The sequence below is a fragment of the Cygnus olor genome, chromosome 3 (genome assembly GCF_009769625.2).
Source record: "Cygnus olor isolate bCygOlo1 chromosome 3, bCygOlo1.pri.v2, whole genome shotgun sequence".
In the NCBI taxonomy this organism is placed as follows: Eukaryota; Metazoa; Chordata; class Aves; order Anseriformes; family Anatidae; genus Cygnus; species Cygnus olor.
Window position 1 is genome coordinate 101,263,812 of NC_049171.1, and position 22,543 is coordinate 101,286,354.

The window sequence follows — 22,543 nt, forward strand, 5'->3', positions numbered from 1 at the left end:
GTAAGGAAATTGCACTGGAAACATCAGTACCCATAAAACATTTAGAAGGATGTTAATCTATCAAAATTAAGTGTAAATAATTTGAAAATCCAGCTCTGGTATTTCAACTGTGTAAATATATTGAATCTGCAACACACTAGTGAACATGTCATTTTCAAGCAGAGCTTTGATTATAGAAAATGTAAATGAAGATATTTGAAGTACAAACCAGGGCAAGCAAAAGAAATATTCTGCTCTTAAAACAAACAGTCACAAAAACAAATGGTGAAATAAATGGGAGGTGATTATCAGAAAACTCAAGCAACTCCCAGATTTGCCAGCAATTTCATTCCTGGTTTGATCAAACATTGTGATTTCTGCGCACATAACAGAGAGGAGGCGAAGCTCATTCCCTGCAAAGTGAAACTACTCGAGCTAGAGTAGCCTGCTTCAGGCATCGCCTCAAATGCTCAAGGCTGGAAATAAAGGTAGGAATACGTCCAGCCACTGTCTCTCTTTTTTTTTTTTTTTTTTGTCAAGTAGTTCTCACAGTGCTGTGTGTAAGCTACAGATTTTACTTTGGCTCTTGACCATCTGCAGCTGCTTCACTGTAGCCCCTAGTGAGTTAGTGTCCATGAAGTCCATCTTAATGAAGCAGAGGAAAGGGTCTTCAGGAATACAAAAGATTTCCCCTGCTTAGCATGGAGCTGGGAGCGGCATGGAGCAGAGAGCAAGCGGTGCGAGTGCCGGGAGCTGAGGAGCTTGTGGCTTCGTCAGCCCCGACTGCGAGGCGGCGCTCTCTCGGTGCCTGCCTCGCCGGCTGCAAGCACAGAGCGCTGCGCAGATCCCGCTCGCCCCGTCCTCTCCCCTAATAAACATGCCGAGGCCTTTCTACCTATTTATTTCTGCTTCCTTGGAGCTTTGGGTTTACTGGTATGTGAAAGGAGAAAAGCAAGCATATGTTCAGTTGCTCAATCAACCTTTTCTCAATGCACACTCGGTGATCTCAGTGAGTCATTACAGCATAATTACAATTTGAGTGTGATATGCTGTTTGTAGAAAAGTATCTATTTTTAGCCGAAGAAACACTACAGTCCCTGAAAGGAGGAGAAAGAAAGAAAAAAAGGAAGGAAGACAATCTGTAACCAGCAAATCAATGCTATTGTTAAGTGATATTACGAGACACCCTGTAGATTTACAATGCTTGCATGCAGCCACGTAAAACCGTGCTGAAAAGAATGCCTACCAGGGGTTAAATTCATATGCCTGCACTGCAGCCTATTTCTGTCAACACTCAGCTCAGGAAATAAACATTTATGCTTTCTGAAATGAAAGTGTATTTTTGAAGACTAGCCGTCAGATATTTTTTGCCCTTCACACTTTCAAATGCTTAGCCTTTTTTGTAAGTTGACTGCAAAGTGCATCAGTTTGCTAGGCAAAAAGGGAAAAAAAAATCGTGACAAGTGCCCATGGCATCATTGTCAAGCACATGAGCGTCTAGTAGAAGATGGCAGGAGGGTTGGCACAAAACATGCTTCCTTCAAGCTTATTACCTCGGGGGTACCTGACTCTTGAGAAGCCTTTCAATCCTTCCAGATGACGTTATTCCAGACTGTCATCTGGTTTATTCAGAATGCGCCGTACTGCAGACAAACATGCTGTTTAACTGCAGGTCAAGGTACAGAGCCATTCTGCGAGCAAATGCCTGCGATACATTAAATGGCATTGACGTGGGGAGGGAGGCGGGCAGAGATCAAAGTTGTCGCCACCATGGTGTGTGCGAAGGGGGAAAAAGGTGCACAACGTGGTGCTTTAAAAAGCCATTGTGCAGTGCTACATTGAAAACTCTGAGCGGCAAGGCTCTTCGGGATTAAGGAGCCAGACAAGGCATGACAAAGTTCAAAAGCCCACCGTGGGCAGCATCTCGGGGCTGTTCGGGGAGAGCTTAGAGCTGAGACTGGGAGGGCTGTGGCTGGTGCAGAAAGCTGGCAGTGTATTCATGGGTGATCTGGAGACTTGTTTTCAAATAGTTACATTTTGAAATAGGAAATGTCCACTTGTCACCAAATGTGGTTGGTCTAGGGGATCCGTATAACAAAAGCACAGAGGATCAGAGCAAAGTTTGGCACGGAGTATGCACAACCTTCATGAAACAGTTAAAAATGAATCCCTCTATGTAAACATGTCTATGGCTATGTAATCTGTTCTGTTAACTGTGACTTGCTGAACATCCATTAAAAGGGCACTGGTGGGATACAAGAGACACGCAGGATGCTTTCGCATTTTCTGAAAAATCAGAACAAAACAGACAGATTAATTATAACATGATGTGGCTTTATATTCCCACAAGGGATGCCTGTAAAAGTTAAAACATGCTTTCACTGAGCATGCTTTCAAGGGAAAGTTACTTCCATCAGGGAGAAAATAATCATGTTTATTTGATTTATTATTGGAGAGCAGAACAGTGTGGTTTATATTTGCCAGTTTTTCTATAATGTAAAAAAAGTCCTTTGATTTTTTGTGCATCATATAAAAACAATTAGTATATTTTCTACACCAGAAAGGAGATTTTTCAAGAGTGCAGAACAATAAATTGTAGGCAAAATCCCATTTCTCCCTCTCACAGGGCATATGTAATTTCCTTTGGCTGTGGGACAATAAGTGTTACTGAAACATAGCAGTATTTATTAAAAAAAAAAAAAAGTACCAAAATAGATAAGTAAATAAAGGAAGGAAGTAGGGAGTGTTCAAGAAAAAAAAAATAGAAATTTCAAGTTAAACTTTTTTTTTAATCAAAACTGATTTTATTGCTTTTTGCTTAATTAAACTCTTCAGAAGTGTGTGAAACATTGTTATACCTGAAAAATTGTTAATTTGTAAATCACAGGGACAAAAGGGCTCCACTGCAACTTTAAAGTTTCTATGCACGTAAATGTCAATAGAGTGCCTTCTCCATCATCAGCACTAAATTCACATTGATGCCTCTTTTCTTCTCTGTATTGATCCTTCCATGAGAACGTAGATTTGTATCTGTTAATTAATGCGTCCTGAAACAGCGTTTGTATTAATCAGGCAGATAAGAAAAATTGGATGCCTGCACCCTCATGACAACCGTAAAAGTGCTGGCCCTGATAAAATCGTGGATGGACCTCAATAAAAAAGTTCCTCCTTCCACTCAATAAACTAATCATCCTGCTTTTAATTATTCGGCAGAAAGATGTGTGGAGATTGGAGAATGTGTAAATCTATTTACTAACAGCAATGTCTGGGAGGGAGAATAGGGCTGTCACAGGACAGTGCTGCAGGCTACGTTCTCTGTCCATCTGCTGCTGCAGAAAAACTGGTTCTTGAAAGACAGGAAGGAACAGAAATGTTGAAGCTAATTGAAATCATGAATTCCTCCTTATAACCTTCCAAATGATTATTTCTTCTCCATTTCCCTCTTATTTATTTTAATCACAGATGTGTTATTTTCCATTGTCACCTCCTCAAGGGTTTCGTGGTGGTGTTGGCTCAGGTCTTGTAGGTTTTTTTTTGAAGGCAGAGAGCTACAGTTCTATCACAAGACTCAAAAGACAGTATGAGAAAATGAAAACAAATAAGAAGGGGGAGGAAATAAGAGAGAGCAAGCATGCAGCCTGTTTTATATTTCATTTTTATGGATGCCTGGTGGTTTGGATGTGGGCTTGTCTTTTTTATTGTATTACTTCTGTTGCTTAGTGCTTATAGAGAAAATCTTGTTTGGAGTAGATGCCTTGCAGATTTGCTAGTTTATGATCTCTTACTATTTGACTGTAACTCTTGACTTTCAAAACAGAAAAATGCATTTAAGTGTAACTGAACAGCAAAAAGAATGTTCATACAGAAGGAACCCTGTCAAAGAACATGTGAGCAGCTCCATAAACAACTAAATGAAAGCCTCAGACATGTCTTAAGACCCTTTAAGAAAGGCTTGACTAATCCCCTTTGATGATTTTATTAAGTACTTGTGGTTGCTGGTGCCAACTGGCAAACTGCTGCATTTCACCAGGCCAGGAAATCACTTCCTCTCCCATGTTGTTCTGTAGCTCCTAATGTGATTGGGATATTAGCAGTTTGATATCATAAATTAGCAGGTACTGTAAACAAGAGGCTGAAAAGGTAAGGCAGTAAAGATGTTTGCCCCCTGTGATCCTATTAGGAAAGACAGCAGGGGAAAAGAAAAAAATAGGAAAGCAAAAGTTAAATTCATTAAGAGGCATTTATTAAATTTTTGCTTGTCCTCAGAAAAGCGATGGTGTGACTGCTGTTCAGTTGGCACTGTAGTATGCCGTCCCATTATTTCAACAAGTGTGGTAGAGGCAGGAGCCATTGCAGAAGTAATTAACGTCTTCTCGGAGGAGGGTGGGTTACTTCTCTTTCCCCTGAGGTTAAAGTTCAAAGAGAATTTTCCTCTTTGTGTTAATCACATTAATTCTATTAAAACACCAAATCATCCCTTTCAAAATGAAAAAAAAAATCCCTCCTAAATTGTCCTTCTTGGTGTAAAGTAGCGATGAACAGAGGCAAGAGATTCCTATAGTAAAATGGGGATGAAAGGCACAAAGGCAGAAGGGAGAATAATAGGGTACATACATGTTTTATTACAACGTATATAAAAACAAATCAAGTAGAGGAGCAGGTTTATGACAAATCCAAATGTGCTTAGTATTTTTTCCTGTTTTTTTTTTTTTTTTTTTCCTATTCAGGATTCTCCACTTTGTCTCTAGCTGACCAGATGAGCCTTCTGCAGAGTGCTTGGATGGAGATTTTGATTCTCGGTGTTGTATACCGGTCACTTTCATTTGAAGATGAGCTCGTATATGCTGAAGATTATATTATGGATGAAGACCAGTCCAAATTGGCAGGCCTTCTTGACCTTAACAATGCCATACTGCAGCTGGTAAAGAAATACAAGAGCATGAAGTTGGAGAAAGAAGAGTTTGTCACCCTCAAAGCTATAGCACTTGCTAATTCAGGTTGGCACAGTGGCACAATGGTTGCTACATTTTTAATATATCACTTTTCTCTGTAATACTTTCTGCGTGCTTGTTTTAAATATGGGTTTAGAAGAAGAAATTGCTAATCAACCCTTAGTCTAACAGGCAACAAACAAAACAGTTCAAACTAGGAAGGGTTTTCTGGTTCCAAGTAATTGGGGGATATGATCCTAAGGGAGTGGAGGGTAATGCACTGTATGATTTGGAGAGTATTTTACAGGCAAAGATCCTTTCAAATGAATATGGATGTTGTTCTCCTAAATCCATTCCATAATCCAGACAAGTCTAATCATCACAGTTAAAATGAGCAGGAAGGATGCATTGAGAATATGCTATATGCGTCCTCTTTAAATGCAGCTACTGATGATTTATTTGATAGGGTGAATTCAGGAGATGGGAGGGGGGAGGAAATTCTTTATTAGTCTCACAGGGACCCCACCTTACCTTATGGATCCTCTACGTTTATCTATTACCTGTGCAGAAAGGGTTAAAAATCTCAGGAAGAATTTTTTTCCTGCATTTGAATTTAAAAGTGCTGAAGCAGTGAATACAGTCAGATAAGTAAAAATCGGTTGTGCTTTGTTGTTTTTCCTTTTGTGTCTCCTTAATGCTTTATTGTGGTCTTAAGTCCCTTTTAGCATTTGCATAAAGTTCACGATAGATCCCTCTTTAATGACGTGCCGATCATTAGATACCTGTGTGTCAATAACATGCTCTGATGCTATGTTCCATTGACAGTCACACCGTGCCCCTCCATCTGCTTTTGTTTTGACCCTATCTTTGAACTTTATCTTGGTTGCTGGCCAGTAGTTTTCCCTTTAATTACAAGAAGGAAACTGTCAATAAAATCTGTTAAATGGGATGCAATGAGTGGCTTGAATGGGCGGACGGCTATTTGTTCAAATTCTGCAGCATTCAAGGTATTGACAGTTTGTTTTCTGGGGCCATATGTGACGATCAATCTCAGGCTGGGCTCAGCCGCGCTGAAAAATGAAAAACCAGATTGCTTTTGCTTACTTGTGGATGACGACTTGTGATTTGGCGCGGTCCTAGTGAGATGAGACCTTCTGCCCAAATTGCCCCCCTGAGAGCCAGGACGCGTGACTGTTTTTAGAAATAATTTTTTAATTGATTTTGTAATTAACAGTTCATCTACAATATTGATGCATGAATCCTCAGATTGATAGGAGGGAAATTGTTTTCAACAATGAAGTTGTACTTTCCTATTTGTCTTTGTAATGTGATTTAGCACTCTGCATTTTTAATTGGAAATGTAATTCAAAAACATGCAAAGTCAAAATGCTTATTAGTTTCTTTGTAAAGTGTTCTCCACCCCAATAACTCTGTCCTTAGTTTTAGAATATTATTTTATTTCCAGAAGAGCAAAAAGCTGAAACACCCCTCAAAGCCCAACATTATTTTTTAATTGAGAGTTTATTTTTTTTTACTATTATAAATATACACTTGAGGACACTTCGCAGTCACAAGAAAGATTTTCCTCAGGTTTGTTCTTTCTCTGTGAGCAGAGCAAGAAAGTTATCTGGGAGTCTAAATTATGAAGTTATTTGTATTTTTTTTTAATTCTATAAATTAAAGTCCATTTGAGTTAGAAATATTTTTGTACTTGTACTTACTTGATAAAAAGGTTTAGGGGCTAGAATATAAAGATACAGTGTTAGATATTACTCGCGTGTTGTTTTTTTGCCAAAAGGCATACAGTGGTTAAGTAATAATAAAATATACTGCTGCCAAAAAAAAAAAAAAGTTTACTCATACATTGTGCATAGAGTGTGTCAAAATCATCTGTAGCTTCATTAACTTCACTGGGAATTTCAACAAGGATAATGCCAGAGAGAAATATAAGTCAGTATACTAGAACTCAGGGCACATTTAAGTGAAAACATCTCCTTCCCTCATCTTAAAAGAAATAAAATGGCTCTTTTAAAAGAAACTATTGCACAGAGAAGTCACAAAGCAAACCACTCATTTGATTTCCCTCTTAGCAGAGTGTGTTGATTGCTGACATTAAATATTTCAGCTCCAGGTTGTACATGCAGCAGATATCAAACTTTGTGGCTACACCAACCTGCAGAATTACAGGCCAGCAAAGAATATAAGACCACTGGTGTTATAATTCACAAATACTGCTAAAATTAAAGTATTAAAGTAAAATCAAATTTATTTTTTTCATAGACAAAACCAGAAATAGCTTGTTTTTACATAACTAAGAAATTGATTAATGTACATGCAGCTATACCTGAGAAAAGGAAGTAAAATACCTTTATGAAGTTCATCAGTTAGCAGTTCACATTTTACTGTATTTTGTTGCTACAAGACTTTCTTCAAAAACTACCACTATTTATTTTTACAGTTTAAAATACAGCAACCTTTTTTTAGATGTAGAAAGAATGAATAAAGTATATTAAGGACTCCTAGGTGTTTCAGCCATATCCACGCTGTCTAGTGAGATTCCCAGGTTAACTCTACTGTAAATAGCAGACAAAGGTGGTTTTATGGCACTGCATCTGTGTTAGTGATTTATGATACAGTGTCACACTGCTTTCAGTGCTGGTATATAGAAGCAGAAAAAGAAATTGTAGATTGTCTTAATATTGATTGTATTTTGTATAGATAAATACCACAAGCTTTGCTTTGGCCAGCAAATCTAAGTTAAAATGACCATTAAAAATACCCCAACTGCTGCCTTTTGGCCCATGGGGTCTATTTCTGCAGTGCAGTTTCTGAGGCAATACTGCCAGTTGATTTCTGAAAGGCAGGGCCAAGGAGCTAGTATTCAGGCCGATTTTCTGATGGCTCTTCTCAACTGTTTCATTCTGATGTTGGCCAATGCCAGTCCGCCTCTAAATTTTCAGAAATGCAAGAACTCTCAACCTTGGATATTATCCTTGATCCCGAGCAGAGTGCATGTAGTGTCTGTGAAGTTTAAATACATATATATAAGAGCACAAATGTATGGATGTTTTAGTCCTATGTACATTAAACACTGTGCAGGTGTAGTTTCAATAGTTACGTTTAGTTTGTAGTGCTTAATAAAGAATGTATCAGGTTAGTTTTAAATCTCTGCAGTGATTCAATAGTAATTAATGCACCTTTTATGCTTGGACTCTGGGGAAGTCCCTCTTAATGCAGGGTTGTCCTTGTCCTGTCAGTATCCCTGGTTTCTTCCTGCTTTCCTTCCCTTCTGTGCACAGAAGCAAGTTCCTTGAAGCTGCCGGATGCAGCTGCCCCACGATCCCCATTGCACTGCCCAAATGAAGCAATCTGGCACCACCAAGCACTTTGTTTACCCACGCAGAAAATCAACTTTGAATGGTTTCCAAAACATGCATGTACCAATTACTTCCTTGTGTGTAAGGGAAGGTGAACTATTTACAAAATACTTTGAGGTGAACACAAGTGCACACGTGCACACTCCTGCACATAAAAGGTGACCTCCTCATCTTTTCCATATTAGAAAATGCTTTCATGTATTGATTAGGAAATACTAAACAGGGAGTTGCAGGTGAGCAGATTTTTGAAACTGCCTGATAAGTAAGGACTAAATTGTTCCTTCAGGCCTAAATGTTGCAGAAGATCTCAGGAGCCGCAACCGAGACCAGATTTTAAAGTTCCCATCTAAGACCTAAAATAAGTAACTAATGTGTCAAAATACATTAGCACATTATAAAATGTGATCTGTGTGTATCTGCCTAATAGACTGCTGGCATCTTGAAAAATTTGACCTAAATGTGGATGCTAGGCACTTAAAAGTATAACCCTATGCACTGTTGAAAATTTAATCTTAAACATGAATACTGGCTGTCTAGCCAGTAACACCAGGAAGAGAAAAGGGCCTCCACTTGCCATCACAACTTCTGGTCTCACTATCTTACTGACTCTTTAAAAAAAAAAAAAAAAAAAAAAAAAAAAAAAAAAGAAAGAACCCTTTCAGTACCGAAGGAGTGCGAACCAAGAAGCATCTTGTGCATGTTAACATCATGAAGCACAGAGCAGCACAGATGCCAGAAAAGTTACATGATCATCTATCCTGGTAAGAAATGTAGCTCTTACCTGCAGCTTATTTATCTTTCCAGACACCATAACAACATACTCAGAGCACTAGGCTATTACAATTAAATAATATTATCATAGTAAAAATTAATTGATAGAACCCTATAAATGATATTTCATAGAACATCATCTTTATTACCAGTGTAGACTGGGGTTTATAATATGTTGCAAAATACTGTATTTAGTTTCTAACAATGTCATTTTTGCATGTTATTTTATTTAGCCATCTTTCTGTATCTTGATAGTGTTGAAATCCATTATTAAATTGTATCTAATACCCATATAGAGAGAAATATATATACACACGTCATTGGTGTATTACCAATGTTTATACTACCAAATATAAATAGCGAGACCTGTTAACTCCTTCATATAATTTCATATAAAGAGTGGTACAGCTTAGAAACAAATTTGAGAAAGGGAAATTGCCAGGATAGTCAGAGTTTTCCTGTCTCATAAACACGGTTTCTTCCTCCTAGTCCATTTTCATGTAATCACATCGGTTGCACCCCCAACGCTTAGAGAAAATAAACAACTCCACTGTCACTTGTTCGGTTTTTGGGATTGGTTGGCTATTTCCTTCTGGAGTTTGGTGTAGTAACCGGATAACTTTGTGATGTTTCTCACCTGTTTATGAGCGAGGTAGCCACTATCCCCACAGCCATTATGTGCTCAGAGCTTGAGCATCTCAGGGGCGAGGCAGGGTGGCGAGGCAGGAAGGCCTGCGGTGGCAGCAGGAGGACAGAGCCCCAGGTCCCCTCATCCCAGTGCATGGTCACCAGCGAAGCTGCGCTGCCTCTGCCCCTGGCCAGCTCTCTGCTTGCATGTGAATTTCCTGGGAAGCAAATCCCCGTGGCTGGGCAGGAAAGGCCCTGTGTGAAGTGCTGTGCCACCAATCCAACGGTGGGCAGCCGCTGTTAGCAACCCTCCTTTTCCACAGCAGCGTACCAGTGGCTCTCAATGGTAATTTCAGCAATTACTTCTGTCTCGTAGTGCTATCCAGACTAAGACCTTGTTCACTAAAACCAAGCGTACGAGCTTCTGTTTTACTATTTTGGTTTCCACTGCCTCTGATCCTTATGGACAAGGAATTTGTAGTTTATTGCTCATTAATTTCCAACATATATTCTGATTGAAGTGTCTGTTTCCAATGGAATAATCCAGATCTCAGACCATTTTTGCCATACTGTTTTGCAAGGGAAAACACTCCTGTTTGTGTCCTTGTCTCTTAGCCTAAACATGCAAACCCCAGCAGATAGTTCTGTTCAGGGAAGACAAGCAAATGGATGTTCAAAGTTACTTGTGTTTGTTGGCCCTACATAGGGAGGACCAAAGTCACTATCTGAGGCAAGTTCACTTACAGACTGGAAAAGGATGGGAATTATTGCTGTGTGAACCGGGAACCTAGTTTGATTTGGCATCAGCAGTTTCCATGGGTTACTTCTATCTTAAGCAATATGCTTTTCAAAATGTCACTTTGTTGTGTTTCTCCTATAAATTATACACAAACACAATGTGGACAAGCACTTTGCAGAAAAACACATTTTCCTCTGTAAATATGTCTCACATTTCAGGCAGGACAGGGTGGACATCTGTAATTCTGAAGGAATCTCTCCCATGTGAACACTGTGGTGGTTTTTGTGTGTATGTTTTTTTTTTTTTTTTGGATTGACAATATCATCCAAAAATAATTTCCTTTTATTTCAGACGTAGCCCAGAGTATGATTCTGTTCCCCTTAGTTAAAGTCAATGTTCTCCTTAAAGTCAAAAGCGTTGTGTACTGTTCTTGCTCTTCATCTCATCCAGTTCTTCCAGCATCCAGCAACTCCCTAACCTGATTTATCCATTTTTGGTTTGTGAGCTACTCCTCTGTATGGAACCACAGATGTCACTGTGATTGCTATCTTTCAAGTACCTTGCTCTACTTGTTGATATTTGCCCCTCTGATGTGCTTTATCAGCATCTTAATGTGTGTTCACTGCTGCATACTCCCTGCTGCTTGATTCACTGTAATAATTTCTGGCTTTATGCTGCCTGAATTTTCAGACGTGAAGAAATACTTCACTTGAGACCCCTGGGTTTCCTCTGCTTTCTTCTTACTGATGTATATTACATACACAATACAAACATACCAGCCTCTATCTTTCCTGAGAGCATTATTTTGAGAGGTCTCCTTGCCCTCATTTCAGATGCTTTCCAAACTTCAGCTAGTTCTTCCCCTTTGTGCTGTGTTCTGAATTATTCCTGGGTGTCCTGGATGTTTGTTTGCTGCATTTGAGATGAAGCTTGAATTTTAAACGAGGTAGATTGTAATCTCCATTTGTATCTGGACCTTGCAGTGTTTCTCTTAGATGAGAACTCTGTTTTTCTCTCATTTCTGCACAATGATGCAATCAATTGGCTTTCTGTGGGGCTGATCAGAAGAGGTGCAATTCTGTTTTCCCATGCTGTGATGGTGAAACAACGTGTTTGCAAGGATAAAAAGAGACTCTCAAAGCAGAGCTCAATGAGTCCATGCCCTAACTTGTTGATCTCGCCCTCCCCCATTGCTCTGAAGCACTGATCAAAAACTTTTCCCTCCCTTTGGATTTACATCCCATGTTTTCAGCAGTGTCTAGTATCGATGAGTCTTGTGTCTGGTGAACACCAGCCTGGGATGCTTTTTTTGCAGGATTCTTAATATCAAATCCTGCTTGCTTCCAAATGACAATACTATCAAATTACCCTGTTTGTTTTCATTCTTTATAAAGGCACTAATTTTTAAGTGTCTTATATCTGGGTATAGGTTTTCTTATTACCTGTGTAGAATGCAATTGAAGCCATTTCAAAAAAAAAAGAAAATAATTTCTGTTTTTTTTTTCTTGGTATAAAAAAATTAAAAGAACATTCAAAATTTTGTACCTAACTTACAATTTAATTTCATATTGTCTGTGGAATTATTTCTTTACTTCTGGATTGTTGCACAGAGTCTGTTTTTCCTTAAATTATAGCGGTGTTTGTTGACATTGCCCTCTCTTAAGAGTGTGGACTAGACTTATCAGCAACAAGTTAACCTGCTCTGAATTCACTACAGTGTCTGCCAGTCTGTAGTTACTGCAAAGATTTCTTTTCTTTTATTTTTCCTCTTCTTTTCCCCTTGGCTAGTTCAGCATTTTCAACCCTTTTCCTTATTTTCAAAGGCTTACGCCTGAGGGATTAAGATCTACATTCATTTAATATGTGGAGTAAAGTGGAAGTTCCAAACTCCAAGGCTAAAACTTGAAGAAGTATATTTGTAGAGATTAATATTTTCCTGAGAAATCTGTGCGCTGAATCATCGTTTAATTAAATAGCACAGATTTAGTGAGTTTGCATTTAAACATTAGCAGCCCTTAGAATGGGTAAAGCTGAAATGAGTTTGAATCTTTTCTGTAAATGGAAAGTTAAATTATCACAGTAATTTGATTAAATCATTTTTAAATCTTCCAAGCCAAATAGCAGTTTTAAGGGAATAGTTTGAAGTTGTAGTCACTGGCTGTAAGTGCCTCTCTCCCTGCTGTTTTTTCTCATTCCATTTCCTGTGCCAGTCTCTGATCTATTTGCCTGGGTTTGAGTTTCGAAGCGCCGGTCCATGGATTTCAAAGACAACAACAAATATATTAAACATTTTACTGCTGTTCCTCTTCCACATCAGCAATTGCTCTGTTTACCAGAGGGATGCTGTACGGTCGCATCCGGACTCCATCCATGTATTTCCAAGCTCAGTTGCAAACGCTGATTCTGGGAAGAACCAGACCAACTTTATACAAGGTTAAAAGCTGAACATTTATGGTCGGATGCTCCAGAAAGACCTGTCTCTCTATGCAGCAAGGTGTAAAAATGTTTTTTTGGAAGAATCAGCCTTTGACCCGCCAAGAATTTTGTGGCTGCTAAAATGCTCCTATCCCATGCTCCTAATATTTCTGGGTTGTCTGTATACCTGGCCCTGCACTGTGGGCTTGGGGAGAGGAGGAAAAGCTGTGTCATTTCTGCACAAAGTGTGCGTGGTTTGTGGCAAATGATTTGGAGTAGCCCATCCTACCCATGCTCTGTACCACAACTGTGAATATCTGAGGACTTGGTGAAGAGCAGGGGAGCAATGAAGCCAATTTGTTTGGTGTTTGTATTCCAAATTAAGCCCAGTGATTGGACACCTTGCCTAAGACATTGGTCACATTTGTCTGTGTCTATTAGCATCTCTGTGTTGATTACATTCTGTTTGTAGGATACAGGATTCAGGGATTTTCTCTTATTGACACAGAATTATTTAATAGAATTGCCATATTAGAAGACTATCAAAAATGTATGGATTTGAGGAATGGGCTCACATTAATTAGAACTAAATTTTGCTAGAGGTACCATTTCCCTGGCATCTTTCTTAAAATGCTGTGGCCCTCTTTTTTCCTAAGAGAGATATTTTTGGTTTCTCTGCTTTCAGCACAGTGCACCTCGATGTGCAGTATCACATCCCTGCAGCGTATGTCTCACTGCATGCTTCCTAGAGCATGTATCCGCTAAGACTCAGAATTATTAAACGTGAAATTCCCATAGGACTCCATTATGTGTAATTAACAGATAAACTGTCATCAGAATCAATAAAACGTGCTAAATGATCCAAACTTGTATATAATTAAGTGTCTGTTTTAGAGCAGGAGCTGTAACTTTTTTTTTTTTTTTTCAATTTGCACATTTGTTCTGACAATAGAAGCTGGAACGTTTTGGTTAACCTGTTACTTACTGGTTTGTGTTTTGGTTTCATATGTTTGTGTTTAAAAAAGAGAGGTATTTACTATCCAGCCTAATTGTCTGAGGAAGTAGTTATATGTAAGCTTTCAGGAGATGAATCTTAGATGCATCTTCATTCTCAGAATGTAATTCAAGTATTTGAAGCACGTGGAAAATTTGTTGCTGTTGTCATCAACAGGGGAAAAGCATGAGGCCCACGCTCATCTAGTGCATCATAGCTGCTTAGTACAGGAGCTGGAAACAGTGCTGGAAGTGGGTTCTTCCCTGTCCAACTTCTCAGTCATTAACCTGCCTGAGAGCAGGAGCTTTATTCAAAAAAAGAAAAAAGAAAAGAAAAAGAAACAAACAAAATCCACAAGGTGCAAAGCAAGCATTGTACTAACTAGATTTTTCAAGGAGATGCCCTAATGCAGCCATGGATTCACTGTCCCAGCTTCACCCTGCGCTAAGCTCGCGCAGTGTCCCTAGGACGTGCACCCCCTTGCAGCAGTTACATTCTCATATGGTGCTTTATTTACTCTGTAAGTCCACAGGCCAAAATCCCAATTCTGATAGCTGATCAGGGGTGTTTGGTGGCCTGTTTCACAAATGGCTGTCCTTCCTTACTTGCGTTCACCTCTCTTTGGACCACATTGCTTTTTCTTTGGCATTTATGATTACATAAAAGTCAAAGAAATAGGGCTGCTCGTCTGAAGTCATCTCAGCATGGTCCAGTAACTGCGTGTTCTCAGGGACATCTTCCCCTTTTGTATTTATGCTGTTTAGGGTTTTACAGTTATTTCAGTTAGATCTTTTCTTTTTATTTCACACTTCCGTTGCTTTAATCTTTCTGGGTCATGTAGCAGCTTAGTTTAGTTCCTCGTGTGCATTTTGTCTGGGCTTCTCACTCAATACTTACACCACCAAAACATCTCACCTGGAAAGGTACAGGACGAGGTGCTTGCTTTGAGTGATTAAAAAAATTGCAAAATCCCGACAACAACAAGGTGAAGCATCCTCTGAGTGAGAGGGAGGAAAGGATTACACCTGGTAGGAAATGATAGCTTGATAGAGCAAAAGCTGCTCAGGACCATGTTAAGTGCTGCCTCTCTATATGAACATGCCTGAGGGAGAAAAACTTTGCTAAGCCTATCAGGAAATTACATCAAACCCTCTTTTCCCTTGTGTCAGTGAAGTGGTCCTAATCCTGTCATTTTTATGTAGCCATGAGCACCACCGACCAGCGGGTAATGACCACAGCTTCCAATCCCTCAGCCTCAGAGCCTGCCGCAGAAGTCTACCAAGCTTTCACATAACGGGGCAGTCATTCTTGCATCCCTGATAAAATGTGGACTTCAGCTTGTACAGCCCATTTGCCCTTTGGCGCTGTAATTTCTTTGACGCAGTAACTGTAAGAGGTGGTTTATGGGGCAGCTCGGGCAACCGTTTTCCTAGTTTGAGGAGGATGAGGAGAACGATTACTTACCCAAGAGTTAATTATACATTTGTAGCTCCACTGTGGTTCCGGATAGTGTTCTGAAGGTCAATATAGAAATAAGTGGGTAATTATCTTCCTCCTCTGTAAAAGAGGACAGCACCAATGAAAGAGCTGTGCAGCCACTGGGTTACCTGACTTTGTGGCACACCAAACTGAAACCTCTTGTTGCTCCTTTGTTTTGCAGACTCAATGCACATAGAGGATGTTGAGGCAGTGCAGAAACTTCAGGACGTCTTACACGAGGCTCTGCAGGATTACGAGGCCGGACAGCACATGGAAGACCCACGTCGTGCTGGCAAGATGTTGATGACTCTCCCACTTCTGAGGCAAACCTCCACCAAGGCTGTGCAGCATTTCTACAACATCAAACTGGAAGGCAAAGTCCCCATGCACAAACTTTTTTTGGAAATGCTGGAGGCCAAGGTCTGACTAAAGCATCATGGGCTTTCCCATCATGCACGTTTTAAACAAAAAAAAAAAAAAAAAAAAAAAGGGAAAATAAACAGGATAATAATGGCAAAGAAACTTAGTGTTTAATTAAGGAAAAAATGACTGCACTGATATTTAGCAGCAAGACTGTGAAGCAGCTTTCAACTTTTTCTTCTGTGTCTTTCTGATGCAGTTTTTCCTTTTCCTTTTCCTTTTCTCTCTTTTCCTTTCTGTTCTTTCCTTTCCTTTTTCCTTTTCTCTTTTTCCTTTGCTGCTGAACTTTTTAAAAGAGGTCTCTAATTGAAGAGAGATGGAAGCCAGGCCTGCCAAAGGATGGAAATCCATAATATGGATGCCAGTGAACTTATTATGAACCATAATGTCCCCAATGACAAAGGAATCAAAGAGAGAACCACCGTACCTAGCAGTACAGTACAACACGATGAACTGACTGAATGCAGTATTAGATTTCATAGGAGCAGTCTCTAATTAGACGACTAAGCGACGATGCATCGGCTGCTTCTTATCATTGCATTTTCCATCTAGATCAGTTACAGCCATTTGATTCCTTAATTGTTTTTTCAAGTCTTCCAGATATTTCTTAGGTTAGCTACAATGTAACTTTTTCAGGGAATAGTTTAAGCTTTATTCATTCATGCAATACTAAAGAGAAAGAAATACTGCATTTTTGTGCTGGCTTGAACAATGATGAACAATAATGAAGGACAAATGAATCCTGAAGGAAGATTTTTTTAAATGTTTTGTTTCTTCTTACTAACGGAGATTTTTTTGTACCAGCTTTACCAGTTTTCAGCCATTTATTAATGTGGGAATTTATCTTACTAAAGCAATAGTTGAAGGGAAGGTGCATATTATCACGGATGCAATTTATGTTGTGTGCCAGTCTGGTCCAAAACATCCAGTTTCTTAACATGAGCTCCAGTTTATAACTAAATGTTCACTGAATCAAAGGATTAGATTACACCTACCGTATATCTGAGTAGTTTAACATTTAAATACTCCATGTCAAGTACCAATCTATAAAGGTGTAGGAGACAGCGACTGTACAAAGGTATAGTTGCTGTGTGATTTCTAACTGCTTCAGTTGTCAATGAATGAGATACTGCCTGTTTGCAAAATTATAACCTTACACACAGGAAAACCCTCAGAACCGATAGTAGCTTAGAGGCAATAAGGCAAATGCCAATGTCTGCAAAATTAAGAAATCAGAGTAGTAGACTTCTGACCAAATTCAACAATTTAACACTTCTATACCTTATTTATTGATTTAGATTTTATTTTGTAAATTGCAATTGTTAACAAGTAGCTAAACCAGTATATGTGCTTTTCAACCAGTATTGTCACAGCATGAAAGTCAGTCAGTTTCAAGACTGTTAAGAGGTGTAATCTAATGTATAAACCAATTAGATGCCCCCAGAAAACTACAGTCGCTAAATAACCAATAAACAATAACCTCCATCAAATGCTATACCAATGTACCAGTGTTAGTAGCTGCTCCCTGTACTATGTGAACATCCTTATTCTATGTACACAGATGTAATTAAAATTGTAATCCTAACAAACAAAAGAAATGTAGTTCAGCTTTTCAATGTTTCATGTTTGCTGTGCTTTTCTGAATTTTTATGTTGCATTCAAAGACTGTTGTCTTGTTCTTCTTGTGGTGTTTGGATTCTTGTGGTGTGTGCTTATAGACACAGGGTAGAATTAGAGACAATATTGGATGTACAATTCCTCAGGAGATTACAGTAGTATATTCTATTCCTTACTGGTAATAAGGTTCTTCCTAGTAATAATTAAGAGATCGAAACTCCAAACAAATACTCGTTATGATCAGATACACGTCGAAATCATAATATTTTCAAAACAAGGGATAATTTCTGTAACAGTTTATTATAGAATACCAATGTATAGCTTAGAAATAAAACTTTGAATATTTCAAGATTATAGATAAGTCTAATTTTTAAATGCTGTAAATATAGCTTTTATTCAATCATCTCTCAGATGTTGTTATTAACTCGCTCTGTGTTGTTGCAAAACTTTTTTGGTGCGGACAAGTTTCCAAAACTATTGCTACGTTGTGTGCTTTAAACAAAATAACAATGGGTTGATGCTCCATCAGCCTTGTGCTAGAAAAAAAAAAAAAAAAAAAAAGTGTATCTATCATTAGCTATATGGGACTATATTGTAGATTGTGTTTTCTCGGTAGAGAAGTGACTGTAGTGTGATTCTAGATAAATCATCATTAGCAATTCATTCAGATGGTCAATAACTTGAAATTTATAGCTGTGATAGGAGTTCAGAAATTGGCACATCCCTTTTTAAAAAATGTCAAAAAAAAATACAACTCCTGGGAAAAAGGTGCTGATTCTATAAGATTATTTATATATGTAAGAGTGCAAAAAAAAAGTTTATTTTCCAGAAAGTTTGTGCAGGGTTTAAGTTGCTACTGTTCAAGTACACTATATATATATAAATATATAATATAAATATTGTTTTTGCTGTATCACATTAAAGAACTTGGGCTTCAGGGTCAAAAGCCAATTGACTAGAAATATACAAAAAAAAAAAAGGAGATGTGTTAAAGGCACACGGTGCAAATTTTAGTTTTCATTTTCAGTAATTTTTTGGAGCTGCAAAAGAACAAGTATCTCAAGACTGTAAAAGCATTACCTGAAATATAGCTAAAAGAACTGCACGGGCTTTATAATATTGTTCATCTTAAACCTTGCTGGAGAAGAGTTCTTTCAAGACCACTTACTTAATGTGAAGTGTTGGGAAAATTTCAAAGGGTGTATGTTTTAGCCATAACAATTTAATTTCTATTTTTGCTTCATTTTTTAATTTTTTCTTATTTAAAGCAATATGATTGTGTAACTCCCAGAAGTTACACATTTGTTTCAATCAGATCAGATTGTTGTATTTATTCCACTATTTTGCATTTAAATGATAACATAAAAAGATATAAAAAATTAAAACTGCTATTTTTCTTATAGAAGAGAAAATGGGTGTTGGTGATTGTATTTTAATTATTTAAGCGTCTCTGTTTACCTGCCTAGGAAAACATTTTATGGCAGTCTTATTGTGCAAAGATCGCAAAAGGACAAAAAAAATTAAACTGCTTATAATAATCCAGGAGTTGCATAATAGCCAGTAGTTAAAAAGCGAAACAAAACAAAAAATAAAAACAAACATGTCTATAGCTGTAGATGGGCTTCACATCTGTATAGCAATCAACTGTATATTTTTGTGATGTGTATCATACCGTGTGCTCCAACCAATGTCCATTTGTGTAAATGTATTTATTTTATATTGTATATATTGTTAAATGCAAAAAGGAGATATGATTCTGTAACTCCAATCAGTTCAGATGTGTAACTCAAATTATTATGCCTTTCAGGATGATGGTAGAGCAATATTAAACAAGCTTCCACTTTTGATTGCTTTTATTTTATTTTTTGTGTTGTGGGGTTTTTTTGGTTTTATTTTCTTTTTCTAAGAAGGAGACAAACCAATTAGCATTACCTTTTGTTGCTTCCATTCAAAGAGTAGCAAGCATTACCCCTCTTCCCTCGAAGTACAATATGAGTGTAAATAAATGCTATATAAAGCCTTGTCAGAATGAATTCCGGGGTGGTACAAGACATTTTGCATATTTAAGAGTATGCAAAATGTCTCATAGCACATTAGAATTCAGGCTGACAGGCCTTTATATAGCACTTATTTAATCTTAAAGCATCTTCACATCAACCTGCATTACTCAAAATCATTGCCTCTCTGTCAATGTCATGAAAGAAAACTTTCCCGCTATTTTAAGATCACATTAATATCATCTGGAGGTACTTATTTGCTTTCTCATCAACAACCAAGTCTATCATTCATTTCCTATCGTAGGAGATTCCTTTTGTGTGTTCAGGTAATAAAAAGAAAAAAGAAATCTGTATCAATTTGATCCAGCTTTTCTGAATGGAAGTAAACAGCCACAAGAGCGGTAATATAGATTGGTGTTAATGAAGAGCACCGATAAGTCTTCAAGATCCAAAGGGGTTAACCAGCATGGTTCAAATCCGACAGTAAATGGCCTCGCAGCCTCTTGCATCCAAAAGGCTGCAGCCCCGATTGCTTGGGGTCAGCCCGCGCTGCCTGTGGACCCTTCTGGAACCATCACAGAAGTGCTAATGTGTGCTTTTCTTGCTTTTTAGCTTGTCTTGATAGTATTTTGTCATTGTGTGTGTCAACATATTTCTCACCTTCGCTGCTGGCCATTCTCTGGAGATTTTGGCCGATGACACAAAGGCTACCGAGCAGTGTGACACCTGGGGACAGGAGCTACCAGGGGCTCTTTGTGCGTCGCAGGCTTCTGGTACTAAAATGCCTCGGAATGGGAGGGGATAGCTTTACTGCTGTTAGGACCATCTATATTTTAACTGTACTAATAATTGGGGGTTTTCAGTAAAAGGAGCAGCAGAACAATGGGAAGTTTAAGGACTCTTCAAAGGAAGATGTTAGTGTTGACAGTGGTGCCTGCATGCATACATTGGCATTCGTGCATACGCACACAATGCACAGAACTGCTTTTCACCCCTCTTCAGTGTTCTGATTTCGAACTATTGCAAAGTAGCTCTTCAAAGGAAAACTAATGCTGCACCATGCCTTAAGAGTGAAAAAAGGGGTGTTACAATTTCTCACGCACCAAGGGGAAAGAAAAACACTTGTCAACAGCGGTGCTTAGTCTTCCTCGGCACGGGATTGCACCTACTCGCTGGTGAAATGTTTTTACATACAATTTAAAAAATCTTAATTAGCATTTCTGTACCACTTTTCATCAGGGGCTTACACAGCACTGTACTATCATAAATCTAACATTACAGAAGAGAAAATGCAGGAGGGAAAATACAGGGAACAGTGAAATACAGCGACTTGGAGGGATGCAAGTCTGCAGAGTTGATTGGGTTGTAGGTTGTGGGTTATTTTTTTATTATTGTTATTATTTTTCCTTTTTTTATTTTTTTTTTTCTTTTAAAGCCTTGCCCTGTCTTTGCAGCAAAGCCAGGAAGTGGATAGAAACCCACTGGAAGTGTTTAGGTAGGTAGAAACGTTTTGCTAGGTATCTGTGGGGAATTTGGCTAGGAGCACAAACCTCTCTAAACTATGAAAATAGCTACGAAATCTTGAAAGTAAAGAAAGGGCTTGGGGCAGTGGCATTAGTAGCTCAACCAGCATGTGCTACTACCACTTGCTATCCAGCGCTAAAGACCTAAAGCGCGGCTGCAGCAAGGCCACTTTACTAAAATACGGAGACTGGCAAACTGGCAGAGTGCTCCCGTGGTGGCTATGGCTCATGTCAGCGAAATGAGATTTTGACTGACACAGTCTGCATGCCCACCCCCCTGCCCAAATAAGACACGCCAGCCCCATGTGGAAGCATGGCTTTGCCACCGCGGCAGCCAGGTTGACGGGCGTCTGTCCCTGTGCCCACGTCAGGCTGGCCGCCGAGCGCTCCTCTCCTCCCACGCTGTTACCCTGGCACCGTCTGCATGCGCAAGCTGGCCAATGCCGTCAATATTGATGCAAAAGGAAACCGTGCCACGTGCCGAGGTGACTACTAAGTGGCACGGGATTTCTGAGCGGTTCTGAGTGTTCTTTGGAGCTTCGCATCCAAGAAATCGCCTCTCTTGATTTGATCTGGGCTTTTTTGTTCAGGTGGTTGTTTCATTGACCTTGTGGGTTTACAGTGCGAAAGGGTCTGGCAAGCACCAATAAAATGTAGTCTGTGGTGGTCTCTCCAGCTGATCCTTTCTTAGAGATGGAAAAGGAACAAAAATCCTGCAGCAATCAATGCTATTACATGTGCAGTTACGTGGGCTTCTTAATACACAATGCCAATGCTGTTGCAATGCAAATAGAAGTTAACCATGAAAAAAAAAAAAAAAAAGACGGATTTGGATAACCAAGATAGGAATATTGCCCTTAGGGGTACAAGCTCCCATGCTGTAGCACTGTAAATGTCCTCCTGTGGGATCACCTGGCAATACTCTACTGGGAAAAAAAAAAAAAAAAAGTCTCATTCAGCAGAAAGCATGTCCTTTTTTCTTTTCCTTTTTTTTTTCTTCTTTTTCTATCTTTTCCTCTTTTCCTTTTCCTCTTTTTCCTCTTCCTTTTCCTTTTTTCTCGTTTTGTTTTGGTTTTGACCATTACTTATCCTGGCTTCTGCCCTAAACTGAAGAAAGGAAGAAAAAGAAAGCCTTCATCTGTTTTCTGAATTCTGAATTTAGTTTTTCTGCAGAGGCTGTTCATTCTCCTTAACAGATTTTTTTTCTTGCACTACCCCTTTACTTTGCATTTTGTCTTTCTAGTGTAATGTAGGTCTCTGATTTCACTAGGCACTTTGCTAATTACTATATCCTTCGTTATACAGCCCGGCTGCAGTAGCTGCATTACAAGGAGTGTGTTTTTCCTGTCTGATAAGCTGCTGATTCTGTGTATATAGATTGTTTCTCCTCTAGCATACAATTCACAAACTTCCTCCTTGAGGCTGTGCTATATAAAAGAAACAAACAAACAACAACAACAACAAAAAACTAAGCACAGGAAAGAATATGGGTACATTTACTTTCTCTTAACAGTTTTTATTCACAAGTGTTCAGAAGTGTTTGCGTTGATGCATCCTGACTGCGCTAATTGTTACCATTTTGTTAAGATTAAAAGCCATTCTTCCTTAGCGTTCAAATTCTCAAGGCCAGTTTCTTACAATCTCTGTTAATATAAAAAAGCAAGTGGTGGTAGA

At 38.7% G+C, this 22,543-nt stretch overlaps 1 protein-coding gene across 6 annotated transcripts in view; it reads left to right on the forward strand.

The window, feature by feature from the left end:
* ESRRG (estrogen related receptor gamma) overlaps window positions 1-19,192 on the forward strand; it is a 385,005-nt gene extending 365,813 nt beyond the window's left edge. For 5 of the 6 annotated variants that reach the window (XM_040551124.1, XM_040551125.1, XM_040551123.1 and 2 more), the window contains 2 exons: window positions 4,707-4,976; window positions 15,494-19,192. In XM_040551124.1, coding sequence (XP_040407058.1) covers window positions 4,707-4,976; window positions 15,494-15,738 — 515 coding nt within the window. In that variant the 3' untranslated portion in view covers window positions 15,739-19,192. The remainder of the gene's footprint in view (window positions 1-4,706; window positions 4,977-15,493) is intronic. The other variant, XM_040551126.1, reaches the window with a different exon arrangement.
* The last annotated feature ends 3,351 nt before the right edge of the window (window positions 19,193-22,543 follow it).